This window comes from Mercenaria mercenaria, chromosome 10 (genome assembly GCF_021730395.1).
Source record: "Mercenaria mercenaria strain notata chromosome 10, MADL_Memer_1, whole genome shotgun sequence".
Lineage (NCBI taxonomy): Eukaryota > Metazoa > Mollusca > Bivalvia > Venerida > Veneridae > Mercenaria > Mercenaria mercenaria.
In genome coordinates this window covers 52,001,835-52,021,316 of record NC_069370.1, presented here as the reverse complement: position 1 = coordinate 52,021,316, position 19,482 = coordinate 52,001,835, and the positions used below count along the sequence as shown (strand labels likewise).

Below are 19,482 nucleotides of genomic sequence, written 5' to 3'. Positions count from 1 at the left end.
AATGAGAAATATGGCGTCCATCCCGAGATGAACTGACGTGGCGTTAAATTTTTACATGTTTAAGCAAACCTGGTGTGTTAGAAAGAAAATCTCATCCCTTCAACATTATTTGGAACACTGTTTTTGTAAAAAAAACTGTTTTTTTCCTTGTACAAAAGCTTAATATTTTGTGTTGAATGTACTTTCACAAAGACCTCTGTTTTCCTATTACATTCATAGTACCACATCCTTATCCACAAAATACTGAATATTACAGGTGTCCATCAGTATTATATCAATTTAGGAATATGTTTTTTATTTTCCAACCATCGATTTCTTGAATATGCACCCCTTCCACATTGCTGTATGAACTGTGAATGTAGCAATATGCGTCCCCTTAATATTAATGATAACATGGTGTAATAGCCATATTTCATATCTTGTAACTGGATGGTAATATTTAAATGAATTTTGGTCACTTTAAAGACATTCAATATTAAAAACGTTTCACCAAGAGATTTTTCAAATTTTATCACTTTTTTGGGAGATAATCGGTATTGAAGTTAACATTGATGCCTATGGGAAATATATAATATCCTTGATTATGAGAATCTGAGCTTGAGTTTTGAGAACATTTTGCGGTAAAAAGCTGCATTATATGATTCTGATACAAATATAAAAAAGAAATCTAAAATTCACCGTAGGGAAAAGGAGAATTTTTTTTTCTAGTTTTCAGGGGAGATAACTCATGGAAAACCAAAATTAATAGGGGAGGTAATTTAAAGGAATTTTTTAAGAACTTCTGTCTCTATATAACTTGTCAATATGCACCTTATTTCTATTGTTTGACATTTTCAAAGCTTACATTATCAAGTTGTATGTACGCTTTTAGTGAAATTGAGGGCTATTACGGGTAGTCGTCCTTAAAGTGGAATTTTGTGCATTTTTCAAGTAAAAGTCGTTTCAGATGTCTGTGTAAAAAGGGTGTAGGAAATTATAGTTTTTAACCCAATATACCAAACTCTTCCTGTTACCAGTACAAAGTAATAACTTTTCAAATATGAGTTTTCTTATTTTTACTGGGGCAGTCTTTTTAAGAAAAGTCAAACTGCACACAAGAGTTGCTTCGCTTCAACTTCAGAAATCTCTCCCTATAGGTAAGGAGGGAGATAATTGCATAGAAGATTGAAGAAAAGAACTATTATTTTATTAGTCCGATTTCTTTATTTCTAATACTTCAAACACTTACGTGGCATTGTTGTTAATTTAACACATTTAAATGCATAGCAACCGAAAATTGCTTTCATTATTCGTTGTTTAGAGAAAAGAGGCATGCCTACCTGATATTAAAGAGTGTTTGAATTGAATGAGAACAGTAAAAGAAGATGTAAACGAAAGTTATTGTGAAGGACGGACGGACAACGAATATTGTATGTCTCACGGGTCCTCAACTCCCGTGGAATAAAATCGCTGATGGCGATAGTTCTGTTAGGAGACGACCATTAGGAAATCAGATCAGCCTGGGCTGGCAATGTTTGCTCAGATTCGTTTCTCCTTTATTTACATTAAATAGAAAATTTAGTATGGGTCATTTTTACGATCATATATTTAGTCTTTCTGTACACATGTATAAAATGAATAAAAGGCATATATGAAACAAAAGGTGTGCACAATAAAGACTAAATACTGTATAGATGGCACAAAGGTAAAAGTTTGACATGTCAATACATGTGTACAGTTTTAATAGTCAACATAATTATTGCACGAGAAGTAACACATGTGATTGAAGTTCCAGGAAATCCTTGCTGGAATTAAAGCAAAATACAACAATACTGTCTTCCATGTGTAGGATATGGAAGGTCGGTGGTTCTACCCAGGTTCCCGCTCGTGATGAAATAATACACGGAGGGGCATTCCTCCACCATCAAAGCTGAAAAGTCGCCATACAACCTATAATTGTGTCGGTGAGACGTTAAACCCCCAAAAAAACAAAAAAGAAACAAAACAAACTCGGTTGTGCCATGACTATAAGACTTGATATAGTAGTATATTATCTAAAATATGTTTGAGAAAACCCTTACTTTTGACAGAAGTACATGATAAGTGTTCGCAGCTGCATACATATACATTTACGCCGAAAAGGTCTCATAGGAATGCTACAGATATACATGTATAAGTGACTGGTCAGTTTTATTACAGTGAACACTTGGTTATTTAAGTACATGTACATGTCTGTATAAGTGATGGCAGATATGTGTGTGCTGTATAACATTAATACTAAGAAAATACAGTCATCTTATCAAGGCCGTATGGTGGGTTCTCGCTGGGGATTAGTACCAGTGACACAGACAAAAATTTGTGCTAAAACATGTAATAACAAGAGTGCAAGAATGTCACAATATACGCCCGTCACAGCAAATTTCTTTACTCTAGCACCTGTATTTGCAAATGGAATTTTAATTTTGTGGTTGTTTAGTAATAACTAAGTGTTTTGTATTTTTAAGTCCACAAAAAAACTCCTTACCAGGTAGAGATACCTTAAAATACACCTAAAATTGGAAAGTAGCATCTATGTTGTACCACAGAAAAGTGGTCTTGTTTTTTCCCTACGGTCAATTATAAAAAAGTTACAATAAAAGTTATTTATAGTAACAACTAAGGGAAGTTAATCTTTAAAAAAAAAAAAAAAAAAAAAAAATTGTAAGTCCTCACAAAAATCTTTACCAGGTAGAGACTGGTCAAAATACACCTCAAAATTGGATGTAGCATGCATGTTGTACTACAGAAAAGTGGTCTCGACTACAGAAAAGTGGTAACTCTAAAGAAGGGAACTGCGCATGACACTTCGTCTCATGATGGTGTATAATTGTGTCAAGTTACATAAAAATCCCTCCATGCATGAAGAAGAAATGCTTCGGGCAAAGTCATTCTTGTATCTGACCTTTGGCCTCTAAGTGTGACCTTGACCTTAGACCTAGGGACCTGGTTCTTGCGCATGACACTACGTCTCGTTGTGGTGAACATTTGTGTCAAGTTATATCAAAATCCCTCTATGCATGAAGAAGAAATGCTCCGGACAAAGTTTTCATTCTTGTATCCTTTGACCTCTAAGTGTGACCTTGACCTTAGACCTAGGGACCTGGTTCTTGCGCATGACACTCCTTCTCATGATGATGAACAATTGTGCCAACTTTCATCAATATCTCTCTATGCATGAAGAAGATATGCTCCGGACAAAGTCATTCTTGAATTTGATCTTTGACCTCTAAGTGTGACCTTGACCTTAGACCTAGGGACCTGGTTCTTGCGCATGACACTCCGTCTCATGATGGTGAACAACTGTGCCAAGTTTCATCAAAATCCCTTCATGCATGTAGAAGATATGCTCCGGACAAGGTCTGTGGACGCCGCCCGCCCGCCCGTCCGCCAGGGGCGTTCCCATAATACGTCCCGGTTTTCAAACGGGCGTATAAAAATGTATCCGAAAAAGTTAACTGAGGGTGAGTCTGACTGCAACCCTGCTAAAGATAATATTGTTCAAATCAGGTCTGAAGTTGTAGGCAAAACACATTCGAAATGTGTCATTTGTAGGGCTAAAGTAGAAGCAGGTAGCTGTATAAAAATCCACCTGGAGCTCGGCTGGACCTTTTAGTCAGTCGATTTTGAGTCTAGCCGTATTTGTACTTATTATATACCTATAAATGTCGGCTTGTATTTCACAATTAAATATTAACAGCAGAAAATAGTTCCGTTAGTACCTTTTAAATTCCGTATTGTACCTTCCGTATTGTATGCTGTCGAACTACTTTATTAATAGGCATGACCTGACAAAGTTCTATAAATAGCGCACACAGAATCTTCACTTAGTTCTATTATAGTATTGATAAACATTGAAGATTTCTTTCACTGACAAAAAAACAAACAAAAAGGTAGAGGTATATAATAATAGGGTTATTATAACAGTAGCTAGATCTTGGATTTTGTATTCGGCTCTTGTGGATTTTGCAAAGACGGATCACACTCAGCGCTTGCGCACCTCGTAAGATCCGATCTGGTAAAATCCACTCGAGCCAAATACAGCATCCCAGATCGAGCTACTGTTATAATAACTCTATTATGCCATCTGCATGGAAAGCGACTTGACACATCACTTTTTTGCCATCACACTGAATGTGAAACCGTCACTGATATGACCTGCCAAGAAGCTACTGTTTTTGACCTATGCATCACAGGCATATCAATGCCAAGCGTTACTTCTGTTGGATAAACTATAGTCAGGATCAGATTAACTGCTGTGTACATATTGCCTCTTTGTTGTGGTTTTTAGGCCAAATCCGACACAAAGAACAATCTTCAGTTCAGTTTTCACAGAAGGAAAACATGAAGTAATGAATGCGTGTGACATTTAGTATATGTCTAAAAGAAATAAATATAAACGCACAGAAAAAGATGAAAAAATAAAGAAGTGAAAAATATATAAAAAATATATAAGAAAATACACCCCCACCCAAAAAAACACCTGGAAAACAAATAACTTTCTCATGCGTCGCGAGGACATGCAGTAGATTGTCTGGTGTGTTGCTAGTATTTTACAGGACACATTTGCCAGTATACTGCAACAAACAACCAGTATAAGTCAAATTCAATGGAATTTTTACCCAACGAATGATAATCAATTCACAGTATTTGCATCTCTCCCTACTATACATGTATAACATACCTATGTGCACGCTTTGCAAACATTTGTATGTTATCTGAGTTACATACAGATGTAAAAATATGTCACTATCAAATTGGTTAGTTTACAATTGGGAACATCCTGTAGTTATATTTTTTTTGTTTAAAAGTATCAACACAATAGTTACAGAAAATGTGTATAATTAATATCTACATACGCTGGCGATGGTTTTGATGCACGGGGGGAGGAGGGGACAATGTTGTATAAAGGAAAATAGCTTTTATGTGTATATAACAGGGTACGTAACAAAAAATCACTGTTTTATGCAACAAATAGTGAAAATGTTGACTTTAAGAAATATTTTCAAGTATGTATTTTGATGGTATTTGTAATTAAATATTTATTTCTGAGTGGTTTATTTTTCACTCTTGGAGTAGGCAAATTCATATAGAAAGTGTCCGAAGTCCTTTCTTTCTACATATTTCTAAATACAGCAAAATACAGTGGTAACGTATTTCAAAGCACCGTTATGGAAAAAATCTCATTGCTTGAGAAGTATGGAACTATACTATTTTGTAAGAGTATTTAATAACTTGATAACTAAGTATTCCTCTACTATTTTCTGAGAAAATAACGATACAATAAAAAGGATAACTCGAATGGTAACGTAACATGGGTAATATATGTTACAAACAGATTCCTCCTTCAAATAAGTATTTACACTATATTTTCATATGATATAGCTCAAATAACACAAGTTTATTAATCACAGTTTATTTCATCTTTTTGTTCAGTTTTAGTTATATCTTGTTTCCAGAGATGTATGTTTGAGCATAGATTAATGTTATGCAAATTAGCTAAAATACCGAATGTAGAAAAAATTATTTACCTGCAGAGTAACAAAATACTATTCTAGAAAACACCGAGAGACATTAAGACCAGATCAAAACTGTCTGATCTATATTTTCTAAATATTGATGTAATAAAACAAGGTTATTGAAATGGTAACGTAACATGTGTTAAGTATGTTACATACTGATTCCTCCTTCGAAAAGGTGTTTAAACTACATTTCCAAACGATATAGCTCACAATTGTTATTTTATTGATAACAATTAATTATATCATTTTATTAAATTTTAGTGGTATCTTGTATACTGAGACGTTGGTTGTGGTTATGGTTAATTTTATGCAAATTAGCTAAACATACCTATTTTGGAGTAAAGCAATTACAGTACAACCTCTCCAGAGCGGCCCTCTCTTAAGCAAAAACCTCTCTATAATAACATCATCAAAATTTCCCTAAGCTGAAATATACTATCAAATTTACCTCTCCAGAACAACAACCTCTACATAACAGTCAATATTTGTATCTCCCAAAGGATGTTGCTCTACAGAGGTTGCACTGTACCATCAGTGTTACAAAATACTATTTAAGAAAACACAGAGAGACTTTCAGAACATATCAAAACTGTTTGGTACATTTAAATTGATTTAAAATACAGAAAATATTATTTTCTAATAAAATTTTGCCATTTTGTAACATTCTCATTAATATTCATGAATATGCAGATTAGTTAATTAATATAAAAATGCTGCAATTGTAAGGCCGATGTCTTAGCTTCATTCATTTTGATACCATTTTCATTGTTTTATCACCAAAACTGACCAAGATATGACTGATTATCATCTATATGGTTGTCCTTTCCAAAACTGAACGGTTGTCATGGAAACAGTGAAATCATATATAGTTCAAAGTTCAAACGAGTTTTTTTCATGGGAACATTTTTTAGAGTTGGTCTTGCCGAACAATTTGGTACCTATGAAAAAAGTCTAGCGGGGAGGGGTGAGGGGGAGGGGGTAGGGGGGCGGGGGTGAGTGCATGGTAGACCTTATTGCCCCCCACCTATAAGTTATACTAATATTATATTACATATCTTTCACAAGTAAATCAAACATTTTTCCATCAAACATTTTTCCATCAAACATTTTTCCAGATAAATCTGTGTTAATTAATTTGTTAATGCTGCTGTAGACGTTTAGTTCAGCTTACAAGTACCTTGTGTATAATCAATTTATTTTAATCCATTAACATTTACAATACACACAACAAAAATATATTTTGCTGCAAAGATAGACATTTTATTGTTTTTACGTACTTACTTTTTGGCAATGCAGCATTAGCCGTAAACATGTATAAGAATCCCTGAAAATATATATAAAAGAAACGCTTATATTTATTAAGTGAAACACCATGTTTTCTCACTTACTAAACCAAGTCTTGTACAAATCGGGTATAAATCAGAATTCTTGAAATGTCTTTGAAGATTATTAATTTGTCGTTTGTTATTCCTGAAACCTAAACTTATGTACATGTGCTTTATACTAATGAACACACGAAACTCCTGTGATATAACGATTCTGTTAGTAGCAGATATTTCTAATGCGCTGGACAATCTGATGCTAACGTACGCCTTTTCCACATGCCTTAGATTTTACCATCATGACAAATATGAATTTAGTTAAAATCAAAGTACTAAAAGTACAGAAAGGCTGGCTACCACAAAAAAACTGAATGAAAACTGTGCGGGAAAGATGTTTGCAAAATCTTAGGTATTATGGATTTTCATATCAAACTAAGGCGAGCATAGGGTATTGTTTAGATGAACCATCTTGATGAATTTGTGCATCCAAGTTAAAGTTCAATCGAGAAACCTAGTTTATCGGACGTAAATATGGGCTCAAAAGAGTAAACTACAGTTTACGCCCGTGACCCTGTGTGTTCGCTCGAAACTTTATGTAAACATTTGATAATCATAGCTATTCGATCAAGAATGTAATTAATGGATAATTTGATTGCCGAGAACAACTGCTTACGGACATGAACCTATGTTTACGACCTTGAACTTGGGTTTACGCGCGTGAACAATAGTTTACGAACGTGAACCTAGGCTTACGTTATTCTCGAACAAAACTGTGATTTTTGGTCATAATCCTATGTTCACGAGCGTGAACCTATGTTCTAAATCCTAGTTTATCTATTGTTAATCCTAGTTTTTTTTACCGTAAACCTTGGTTCACGTTATTATTGGACAATTTGCGTGCCATAACCGTTTATATATGTTTCTAAAGAAGCGATGATAAACATTGAGGGACAAAATATCAGATAAAATATAAAGGGAACAAACACAACATCTATATTTCGATATGCCCCCCCCCCCCCAAGCACACACACATACACACCATGTATGAATGTATGAACACTGAACACTGATAAGATGGGGCGATTTTCTTGTCGGTATGAGTGAAATTTTGGGCTCGAATTCCGCTATAAACCGGACTGTTAATGATTATTGTCTAGTCATGTTCCTTCCCTAATACGATGGTTAGGAAAATTATTTAATTCCTACCGTTAGATTACTTTTACTGATTTTTCAGGAGGGCGTAGGTTCAAGCCCCACTAGGACCAAACTTTGTTCATTGTATTTCTTTTTTTCGAGTTAGATAAATTTCTATTTCTTTTTTTCCCCAAGACTTATTATCAATGATCTGTTGTACAAAAGCGGAAATGTTTTATTTGATTAAAAAAGCCATTTCTTGCTGTTTTAAATGAATTAAACCTGAAGGGTGAATGTTAAGACATTAAGACATCTTTGAAAATACTTGTAGGTAGGTAGGTTTTACTTCTGCCCTATGGTTCTTTATGAATGCAGAGAACAAGGCCATATTTTTAAGAGTTGGAGCTTAATTTCTGTCCGATTAAATCCTTTTTACTCGAGGCTCCCCAGAAAAATTGTTATCGATTGTGTTTTATAATTGTTACGCAGTATTTTGAGGTTTCATTTAGAAAAAATATTTGGTAAAATGAATTCTCTGCGATCGTTTTGCGTAATGGCTATCACTTTGAAATTTGTCTCTGTTTCAGCTGGAGGAAAAAAAGACATAATTTATACAAAATTAACAAATAAAAAACAAATAAAAAAACAAACAAACAACAACAACATGGTAAAAGTCGTTTAAAGATGAATGATTGTATGAAAATATGTTAACTTCAGGACTGTATCAAGTTAATGCAATTATTAAACATTACCAATACGGGTCCACTATCTAAATATAACCTGAAAACAGTTGAAAACGTGTGTTTAAACAAAACTCGCTTACATCTACGCCCCCATCCTTTAAGTAAATTGGTGACAAAGCATTTTTACACTATATCTTTAGTATCCGTAAGAATGTTTAAAACAAATTTATTATAAAAATAGCCTTTAAAAAAAGGTATAATGTGGTCATTTGTTTCTTCTCACAATTTCCGCAGCGATAACGTCCCGTAGTACCTATAGCAAATGATCTGAAAGAATAGATTTTTAAAACTGAAATCCTAAATAAGACCTGACATAACTCATATCACTATAAGTTCATTTTAACTGATATTTCATATTACTTATTATCCACGTTATGTCAGGTCGTCGAATAATGCGCAGTATAACTCATGTCGACGATTGTTTCTCGGAACCAGCGTTTGTTTAATTAGCTACATATAGACCGGGGTTATAATCCATAACGAAGTGGTCAACGTTGAGTTACGAAAAAGTTCCATTCATACGGACATTTTATTCATAGAGGCGAATTAATAATAATATTAAATAATAAGTTCCCAAACGTGGTTTATCGTAGAATAACCCGAGTTTTGAGTTCTTATGCGTAAGAATATATCACGAAGGCCGTAGGCATAAGAACGAAAAACTCGGGTTATTCTATGATAAATCACACTTGGGAACTTATTATTTCGATTCTAACACGAGATACTAGTATCAACAAGTGGTAACTACTTTTTACGACCGTGCTACGCACCTGGATCGGATGACGTCATTGCATGCGAGTGGTTTATTGCAGAATAACCCGAGATAGATTATGCTCTTTATGTTTGTAGGTTATTTGCTGGTCGTGTTAGAATATGTAATATTTTCTAATGTTATCTTTCAAGTATTTACCGTTAGAAAAATAAAACATTATTATAACATGTTTGAGCAAATAGATCTATTGAGTCAGGTAAGTTTAACAATCTTTATACAAGTCTATGGCAAAACTGATAAACGTGGCGAACTATCTGAATTGCGCATGAAATTATATTTTGTGTCGTCAGTCTCAGCACCTGTTAAAAATTGTGGAAACTCGATATATGGTTATAATAGCCTGGCGAATTTCGCCAGCCTAAAAGTCTAATATCTGCAAGTCTCAAATACGTATTAAAATGGTTGTAACGAGAATACAGATATTATGAAAAGGAAAGGAAAACTTGGCATATTGGTCAAAACCGAGACTTGACACAATAAAAAGCTAAATTCAGTGTTAGATATATAGATATTATACAATTGACATTTTAAGTGGTTGAATACTACCAACTGCTCTAATACTTCAATGGTTACGCTACTATAAGGATGGCTGATTTAGGATATTACGTAGAACATTACTGTGTTGTCCTTACGTTCGCGCCAACGCGCAATATCGAATTTTGAAAGAAAAGTGGTCTATTAAATAATTACGGGGTTATAGGTCGGTTATATTACTAAATAAAATGTTCGAACTGAAACATTTTATTGCTGATTTATAATCTTTAGTTAAGTGTACAATAAAGAAAAAAGTCCTCAAAAGAAATCCAAGCCAAACTGAAAATTAGGTGATATGTAAGGGCAGCTTCCTTTAGATTTTAATTTCACAAAGTATTTCAAATTTATCTACAATAAGATAAATTAAACAAAATATTAGTATCATTTCTTTATTCACACGCAAGCATTGCATAATAAAGCAGTTCAAGAAGCATATATAATTGTCGTAACTGTTTATGAATTTCGATCAAATATTTATATTATCAAGTACCCCACCAATCTGCAGTAACGTTGTGAAATCATTTTGTTTCAAGAATCCCCTATGAACGATTGTTTTTCTTGTTGCTGACTTTGTGATACACGTGTTTGGTGTTTAAACCTTTTACCTCCAATGCCGACGTTTTAGAAAATTGGTATAAATTTGTTTAGAAATTCTATTGTAAATTTTGACACCTATAGCTATCTTCTGAATTTTGACACACCAACGTTTTATGACAAAGATGGTAAACTATTCAAGGTAGGCTACCAAAAAGTGCTAGCGATCTTAAAATATCTTCTTTTTTTTTTTGCTGATATTCAAAGAACACATTTATGCTGTCGTTAACCAATAGAAGAACAATACAGCATATGGTCCAAGTAAGTATTAGATGTAGACGTTAGTTCAGAATTCCAGATGCAGTATCTTGTAACGTAGCGTGGTCATTCAATACAACAAACATAACCTTTTAACCAGTTTTATTTATCATAGCAACAGTCTTTAATATTTAAACATAACATTCTAGCTAGATATTATTAAGTAAAGGTGACCTTATCAATCTAGAATCTATAACCCATCTTTCTCTCTAACTCTAAATCTAACTCTCTCTCCCTCTAGATAATTATATTTCAGCATATATATTTAATTAAGCAGTATAGCCGCTATGTAAAATTACACAATTCCTCGTGCCTTTTTCCTTAACATATCTAACTTTGATCCCGGAAGTAAATGATATAAACAACTAAGTATACCTGTTTAACCCTTGGGCTACATGTTTTGTGACAGGTTTGACAATTCAGCTTTTCAATTTAGATCAAGTATTATAGTTTATCATCTTTCTACGTAGCATATTAAACAATGATTTATAGAATATACAATATTCCGAACCTTTCAAACCTGTTACATTACAAATCCCTTCATTTCTTCCACAAAAATAATAATAAAAAAATAATAGTAAATCTAAGCTATAACAAATCCTTAATGTTGATCGTTTAGAAATGTTGCCGAGGGTTCGCCAGGTATAATTTTAGTAAACATAATTAGCTTTTGGATGCACGACTTAAACAGTTGGGTAATTTTACACATACATATTAAAAGACAATTTAAAGTACATAATATTACAGATAGATACAATTTCTCAGTATTTTGGCATCAGAATAGTTAGTGCAAGCATAATACAAATATAATCGAGGAATTTCTTAAAACGTGATGATTTCTTTCATACAAATAAAGTGCATTATATATCTTTTCAGAACATTCGTCTGTAGTTTTATAATATTACATTATACATTGAAATTAAACAGTTTTTCATTTGCGAGTCACATCTGTCTATATTTTCACGATTACATGTATATAACAAAATATAGATCTAATATATATAACTCTAAAGTATCACGTTTGTCAGATAAACGTCTGTTTGTTTCGTTTTTCGTTCATTTTGTGGAAATTCCGTCTTTCTGATGCATCTATCAGAGCTTGTCATACATATAAAACATAAGTGATTCTGAAATTAGAAAGCAAAATTACATATCTGGTTTTAAATACTACATGTACATGTTTATAGATATCAACAGCCATAAAATCACATCTTCTATAGATACGATATATCTTTTGAAACATGCTAATATTTCAAAATTAAATACGCGCACATGTATAATGTACAAATTAAAGATCAAGGTATTTATATGCCTTGAACATGTATTTTTTTTTTTTATTTGCGCTCATGCTACAAGTGTATACGCCGAAAGTCGGATATCTAAAGCACACATTTAAAATACTGAATATTCTTTCAAAAGCATAAATTATGAGGGACTTGTGTCTAGAATATACATTTTGTATAGAGTATACATTTTATAAATACATTTGTATGCACCGAAAACATTTATTTATTTATTTTTTTATAAATTTTCTTTCTTTCTTTTAAATATTCAAATGAAATAAACAATAAATGATACAAATTTTAAACAAATCTGCCTCCAACATCAGCTATTTCTCTGCAGCGTAGAAACATCAGTTGTCGGTCATGTGGCACCAAGTCTGCTGTTCCGCGTTGTTCACATCGGCGTCCCATAGTTCCGTAATAATTCTCTATTGTTGTTGAATTCTATATGCACACATCTCGTTGCGGAGTAGCGGAGCAGGCCGTGGGATCCTGAATTTGCTGTTTACTAAAACTGCCTAAAATACTTCCAGTTAGTTTTAATATGTTAATTCTTTACAGTTTTCAGCTAGGGCAAAATATAGTCTTCATATCATCTTGGTAAAATAGTCTTCATAATCAATTTATTTGCAACTGTGTCGGGTATTTTCAATAAGAATTGCATGGGGAATAAAAGTATAATACTCTGACGAGAATCTGACATCGTGTAAATATATCTGTTGCTAAAATGTTTCTTGTTTGTCTTGTTTCTTTGTTGTTTTCTACACAGAATTTCAGATTATTTCCTTTTTCATTTTAACATTTTTCATAAATTCTGTCTTAACAAAGTTTCTTTAATTGTAGATGGAGAGAAAGATTGATATATCATTATAGCTCGGGGTAACTTTTCGTTGATTGTTGTATTATTCATGATTTTATCTTTGTCACTTTGACGTTCCACCAGGAAGTTGCTGATATAGTTGACTGATAATAAGTCCTTGAGGGCTGTTATTGTTACGCAGTCTCTCATTGGTCAATATCGTGCGTTCAACCGTGAATATATCCGTCCCTTTTTGCATATGTAGCAGAAGCTGTTAGCTAACTGGCATTGTCTTCTTGCTTGTATTGTGTGCAGACGTGTTTTAGAAATTTTGCTTGAAATTTAATTAAAGTTCCACCGTAATACGAGCACTCAGATATAATAAAAGGATATAACAATGGACAGGAGGAATGATTACACGTATTCAAGTTATTATAAGGTAAGTACATTATATATTTATCTTTTAACCGATATAAATTGTTTTAAATAAAAAAAATACTTAACATTTAATTTGCATTTGCAAACAGACTTATATTTTATGAATTATTTCGCTAAAATTATTCGGGCAAGTGAATTTGATACATAGTTAAACGAATAACAATTTTTGTACTGGTTGCCGCATTTTTCTTTTTATTTACCAGCATTTGTGACCATGTTTACTTTATTAATTTAAAAATTGAACAATATAACTTTAAAATAAATACTTTAAGGATATGAACTTTGAAACATGTAGATTTGATACAAAGAATAGAATTAATACGTTTACAGCAATTTATTCATTTCGTGGAAATGTATCGCGGTAAATGTGCTTTAACTATAATTGCTAGTAAAATAATATGCTTGTTCTCACAAAAAAGGTCTGAGAACACTAAATCTAAATCAACAAATCATATATACAATAAAATAATTACGTAATGTAAGCCTTACTTATTCGGCTTATTCTATGATAGATTATTAAATTGTTGTTATGCCTCTTAAATTTAGTCTTATCTGCATTTTACTATTAAGAAAAATACGTGTAAAAATTCAAATATCATTAGATACTGGCAAAGCGTACGTGCTTTAAATCTCGTATAGAAACTTCAGATGGGTTGAATATAACTATTTCTTTTTTCTTAATCTAAACTAAAATCTTCAGAAATACGTTTAAACAGGTGCTAGGAGATATTTACCATGACACCGGATTTTGTAACAGGTGCGAGTGTAAACCTTTCATGACACCGGTTTCTGGAACAGGTGCGTGGAGAAATCTATCATGACACCAGTTAATGTAAAAACAGGTGCGTGGAGAAACTTATCGTGACACCGGTTTTTATACTCTACAGACTGCAGCCGACATTAAATTGCAGGAACGAAACACAAAATATACGTTACAAATGTTAGCCAGGAAATTTTCTTTATTGTAAACATTAATCAATAACCATTATTGTAAATCTCACATTATGACTGTTTTCATGCGTCTTACAATACTAAAGTATGCTTAAACTTGTGAACCTCACGGTATAATTGTTCTCACAGGTCTCAGAACACGAAATGATTTGCATTAAAATATTCTGATAACAATAATTTCAAATGTGAATAACAGTATAGGTATTCTGTTCTAAACAGAATTAAAGAAACAAATGTTACTTTGAGGTTCTATCTTGTATTTTCTACCAGCCTTTTACTATGCAGAAAATATAACTTTGTGCATTTAGGAACTTAACCAACACCGAACAATTATAATAATAAATGTATGAACAATAACTTTAATTGAAGATATTTACAAAACAATACAGTGTATATGAATATACACATTGGTGAAGTCATTTGGATTTATCAACGTCATCATATAGCGCTACTTTTCTTACCAATCTCTTGTTAAATCATTTTATGCTATAAAATAGCAAAATATTCTCTAAGATAGGACCTTCGCGTAAGTCCTTAAACAATTGTCTAGCAGTTAAGGTCTAAAACAATTTCTTATCAGACCTTGCATCATGTCATTTTTGCTTTTTTCATTCTCAGCCATGTGACTTAATATCATTTGTAGATATTTTTGTTTGTCATCAGTATCATGTTTTATTACAGGATTAGGTGTCTTTGTGTGTCTTGTAACATTTTCAATAACCATGTTACTTTGATTATTTTCAGACTCGTTTGACAAAGACTGTGTATCCATGTCATCCGTCTCTATGGACTGAACAGAATGCGAAGCACCTGATTCCATACGGGATTCATTATAAAGGTAATTGTTTTCGTCTGTATTGTTACCTATACTAGCTGAACTTTCGCCAGTATGGCTTGCTTTTTGTTCAGTTTCTGAGTCATTTTGTTCCCTACTCTGTTCTCTTAAATGTTTTCTTAACTGAGCTAAAGGAATGTTATCTTCTGAGGAAGAATTTTCACGTTCTTGACGGGCTCTATTTGTGCTTTTAGGCATTTTAACTTTTCTGATTTTATTTGATATTTCAGCATCAGAAACATCAGATTCATCATTACTGCTTGAGCTAGAATCATCTGGAGGTATTACATAGTTAACCCTTCGTCTTGGATAACCTTTGACAGCTTTACGTTCGGGCCATTCAGCAATGTTAGCAAGCCTTATCTGGTCTGCATGCACTTGAACAACTGAGTTGTCAAGCTGGTTCTTAATAAGGTATGTAACTGGACCTTTTTGTTCAAGGGTTCTGTAATGTGATTTCCAGCGATCTTCAAGCTTGTTTTTTCTTTGATAGTTCTTGTAATAGACAGGATCATTTATTTCGAACATAATGTCTTTTGCTTTTTTGTCTACTTGTGCCTTATGTTTTCGTTTTGAGCGCTTTAAATGTCTATAAGCAGTAAGGAAACTTGCATGTTGTTCTTGAAGAACTATCTTGTGAAACTCTTCGCCATGGTATTTAGCTCTAGGCTTTAACAAATTATCAATAGGTAAAATCGGGTCTCTGTTGTAAACTAAATAGAAAGGTGTGAACTTTGAACTTGAAGATACATTGTGACGTATGCCTGCTAAAGACATATTAAGATGGAGATCCCATTCTCGTGTATTACCTTAAACTCTTTTTGCTAAAATATCATGCAGAACTCTGTGCATTCGTTCTTGTTTTGCATTACTTTCTGGGTGGTATGTTGTACATGATACATTGTCAATATTTAATTCTTTCAGGACCTCCCTAAAGGCAGAACTCGTAAATTCTGACCCTCGGTCATGAATTATCTGGAGAGGACATCCATATCTAGGATATATCTCATTCAAAAGTAAGTCTTTTACTGTATTTGTACTTTTATCAGGAGCTGCGAAAGCTTCTGGAAAACCACTGAACATGTCAACAAAACAAATGATGTAACGATTGCCACTAAGTGTTTTCTCATAAGAACCACATATGTCTATTGAAACAATAGCAAATGGAAATGGTGCAATATGTTTTCGTAATTTTATGACTGAATTAGCTACCATTAAACCAGGTTCTGTACTAAGATAACCATCTTCAACACTTTTTAATTCATATGTTTTAAAATTCTTTAGTTTAGAGTCTCTTCGTAATTGTCCTGAGCAAATATGTACTGTCTGAGGTTTAATTACAGTATCTTTTTGCAACCTAACTACTGAAGCAATATGTACATTTAACTCTCATTGATAAAAGATCAAAATAAATTCTGCATTTGTTCTGAATGAGAAAGTCCCTTCCAAGCATTGCTTTTCTATTCATATTTGAGACCACATAAAATTTATGTTCTATTTTTTCACCACCTATTCGAAAAATAAGATTGGTGTATCCATCTACATGCAGTGAGTTACCATTTACAGACTGTAATGAAACTTTATGATTTTTAAATAGTTTTGGCTTTCTATTTAATGACTCATATGTCCTCCTATTAATTAATGAGACTTCTGCTCCAGAGTCTACTAATGCCCTAATCTTCTGTTTCCCTATTCTAATTGTACAAGAGTTTGGATTTCCTGCTAGCGCTATAAAATACGTTGATAAATCATTTTTCCTACCATCGACTTCTTTATGACAGGAAGATCTTAGTTTAAAGGCCTAAATATGTTCTTTTTAGGTCTCAATACACTCTTACATTCTCTCATAAAATGTCCTAATTTCCCACAATTCCAGCAATCAATATATTTTTTCCAATCGTAATTGTTTTGAAATATACTTTGGCTTAATTTCTGCATATGTCTAGTGGCTTTCTTTCGTAATAATATTGCATGAACATATTTCTGACGTGTCCTACATTGCTTGACATTATGACCTAGCCTTCGGCAATATTGACAACGAATTTGTGGCTGAATATGATCTAACTCTTTAGCTTTTTGACAAGTTTCTGAAACATTTTGCTGGCTAGTAACATTTCCGAATCGTAAATTAAACCGATCTCTTAAATTTTGTTCATTCATAGCTGACGTAACTGCAGCCTGTAAAGTTTCCGGCGAATCACGCATAACTTTCATTTTCAGACAATTTTCTGTTAATCCGTCAATAAAATGACCTATTAACTGTTTCTGAATAATTGCTAAATTAACAGTATGATTTTGACCTTGATCTTGATTTTCATAGGCATCTTCTGCCTAATAATCTTTCAGCATAGACATTTACATTTTCATCAGGTTTTTGTTTTATATTTTGCAAAAGATATAAAGCATGCTGTGAGTCGTGTATCTCAGAAAATCTAGTAAATAAAGCATGTTTTAAAGCAGCCCAAGTACAGTCTTGATTTTCGTTTATAAATCTATGTATAAAATCTGACACTGGCCCTGTTGCAGTCTGATAGCAAATTAATTTCTTTCTTTCATCATTTAAATCATTTAAAATAGAATATTTTTCTATTGATTTTACCCACGACTTAAAATCTTCAGATTTACCATCAAATTTTGAAATCATATGTTGTACGCTCTGAGTTCCTATTGCGGTGGAACTATTTTTTAATTGTATAGCCAAATCTTGAAAAATTTGCTGAATTGAAGCGTTGTCTGCCATTTTAAAATAAATTATTTAACAAGCAAATAGAATAGACAGTTTTCTAACCTTGTTTCTCGGTGTGATCATCTAGTGGTATTGTGTACTTCATCGTAGTGCCCTGACAACATTCCAAAGGTCCATCCTGGTCTGCGGCTCCAGAAACGCGCGTTGTAACGTAGCGTGGCCATTCAATACAACAAACATAACCTTTTAACCAGTTTTATTTATCATAGCAACAGTCTTTAATATTTAAACATAACATTCTAGCTAGATATTATTAAGTAAAGGTGACCTTATCAATCTAGAATCTATAACCCATCTTTCTCTCTAACTCTAAATCTAACTCTCTCTCCCTCTAGATAATTATATTTCAGCATATATATTTAATTAAGCAGTATAGCCGCTATGTAAAATTACACAATTCCTCGTGCCTTTTTCCTTAACATATCTAACTTTGATCCCGGAAGTAAATGATATAAACAACTAAGTATACCTGTTTAACGCTTGGGCTACATGTTTTGTGACAGGTTTGACAATTCAGCTTTTCAATTTAGATCAAGTATTATAGTTTATCATCTTTCTACGTAGCATATTAAACAATGATTTATAGAATATACAATATTCCGAACCTTTCAAACCTGTTACATTACAATCTCAAAAATGTGCTTTGATATTTCTGAGGACTTTTGCCTGTGTTTCATTCCTAACACACTACTTATTGCGCACCAAAAAGTTTATGTTGGAATTAGTTCAACCCCAAAAGTCAAAATGACCAGCCTATTACTCTTTATAGAAGTAAACTGGAAAAAAAATAAAACAAATTCGGAAAAATGTTGTGCTTTCAACAATATGCAGATGATAGCGGCCAAATCTTGGCATCTTGCATTGAAAAGCAAGAACCGTTTCTGCTAACAAAACCTGTTAAAAGGATGCAGAAACGTATATAAAGTAGAACTCTTACCAAAGCAAGACACAAGAATATATTTGCCATATTCCAAAATATATACAGTTTATACCCATATAACTTATAGGACTTTACTTTAAACTTAATTGGATTTGTTATCTTACCTACAAAACAACCACCAAAAAACCCAGATAAGCGTTACAAAAATGTTCGTCCTTGTGGATTAAAATACCGAATTCTCGTTCTGTGTACGAGGGTTTATATAGGTGTGTGCCAAATTCAAGTTCTTTTTTTCTGTAGACTGGTATGTTTTCTTTCCATATGTTTTTGTAAATAATACTGAACTCTAGAGCACTCTAGAATACTCTGGAGAAGTCCATTCTTGTGCAGTGAAGTGCATAATACATATTGTCAGTTAGTGTCCTTAGAGTAGAATACTCAAGAAAAGTCCATTCTAGTGCGCGCTAGTGTTCTCTCATGCACCCTAGTGTACTTTAGTGTTTCTCTAGAGCTCTCTAGAGCATTTAAGAGCACTATAGAATGCTCTAATGTCCACTAGTGTTGACTATCTACCGACAAGCCCTTCAATAAGTGTTTTATTACATGACATCAGAAATCAATTTTCACAGTTTCATTTTTAAATTTTTGACTTATTT

The 19,482-nt window shown here is 33.0% G+C and overlaps 1 protein-coding gene and 1 long non-coding RNA gene across 3 annotated transcripts in view; one reads left to right on the top strand and one right to left on the bottom strand.

Moving 5' to 3' along the window:
- The window catches only part of LOC128559931 (uncharacterized), a 39,744-nt gene extending 20,767 nt beyond the window's left edge, over positions 1-18,977 (bottom strand). For both annotated transcript variants that reach the window (XM_053553079.1, XM_053553080.1), the window contains exons 1-2: positions 18,884-18,977; positions 6,819-6,861 (exon numbers count right to left, since the gene is read on the bottom strand). In XM_053553079.1, the coding sequence (XP_053409054.1) occupies positions 6,819-6,861; positions 18,884-18,913 (73 nt within the window). In that variant the 5' untranslated portion in view covers positions 18,914-18,977. The remainder of the gene's footprint in view (positions 1-6,818; positions 6,862-18,883) is intronic.
- LOC128559934 (uncharacterized) lies at positions 12,699-16,280 on the top strand. Its single transcript, XR_008372779.1, has 4 exons — positions 12,699-13,415; positions 15,110-15,203; positions 15,431-15,614; positions 16,125-16,280. It is a non-coding gene; the product is annotated as an uncharacterized LOC128559934 (long non-coding RNA).
- Positions 18,978-19,482: the final 505 nt, after the last annotated feature.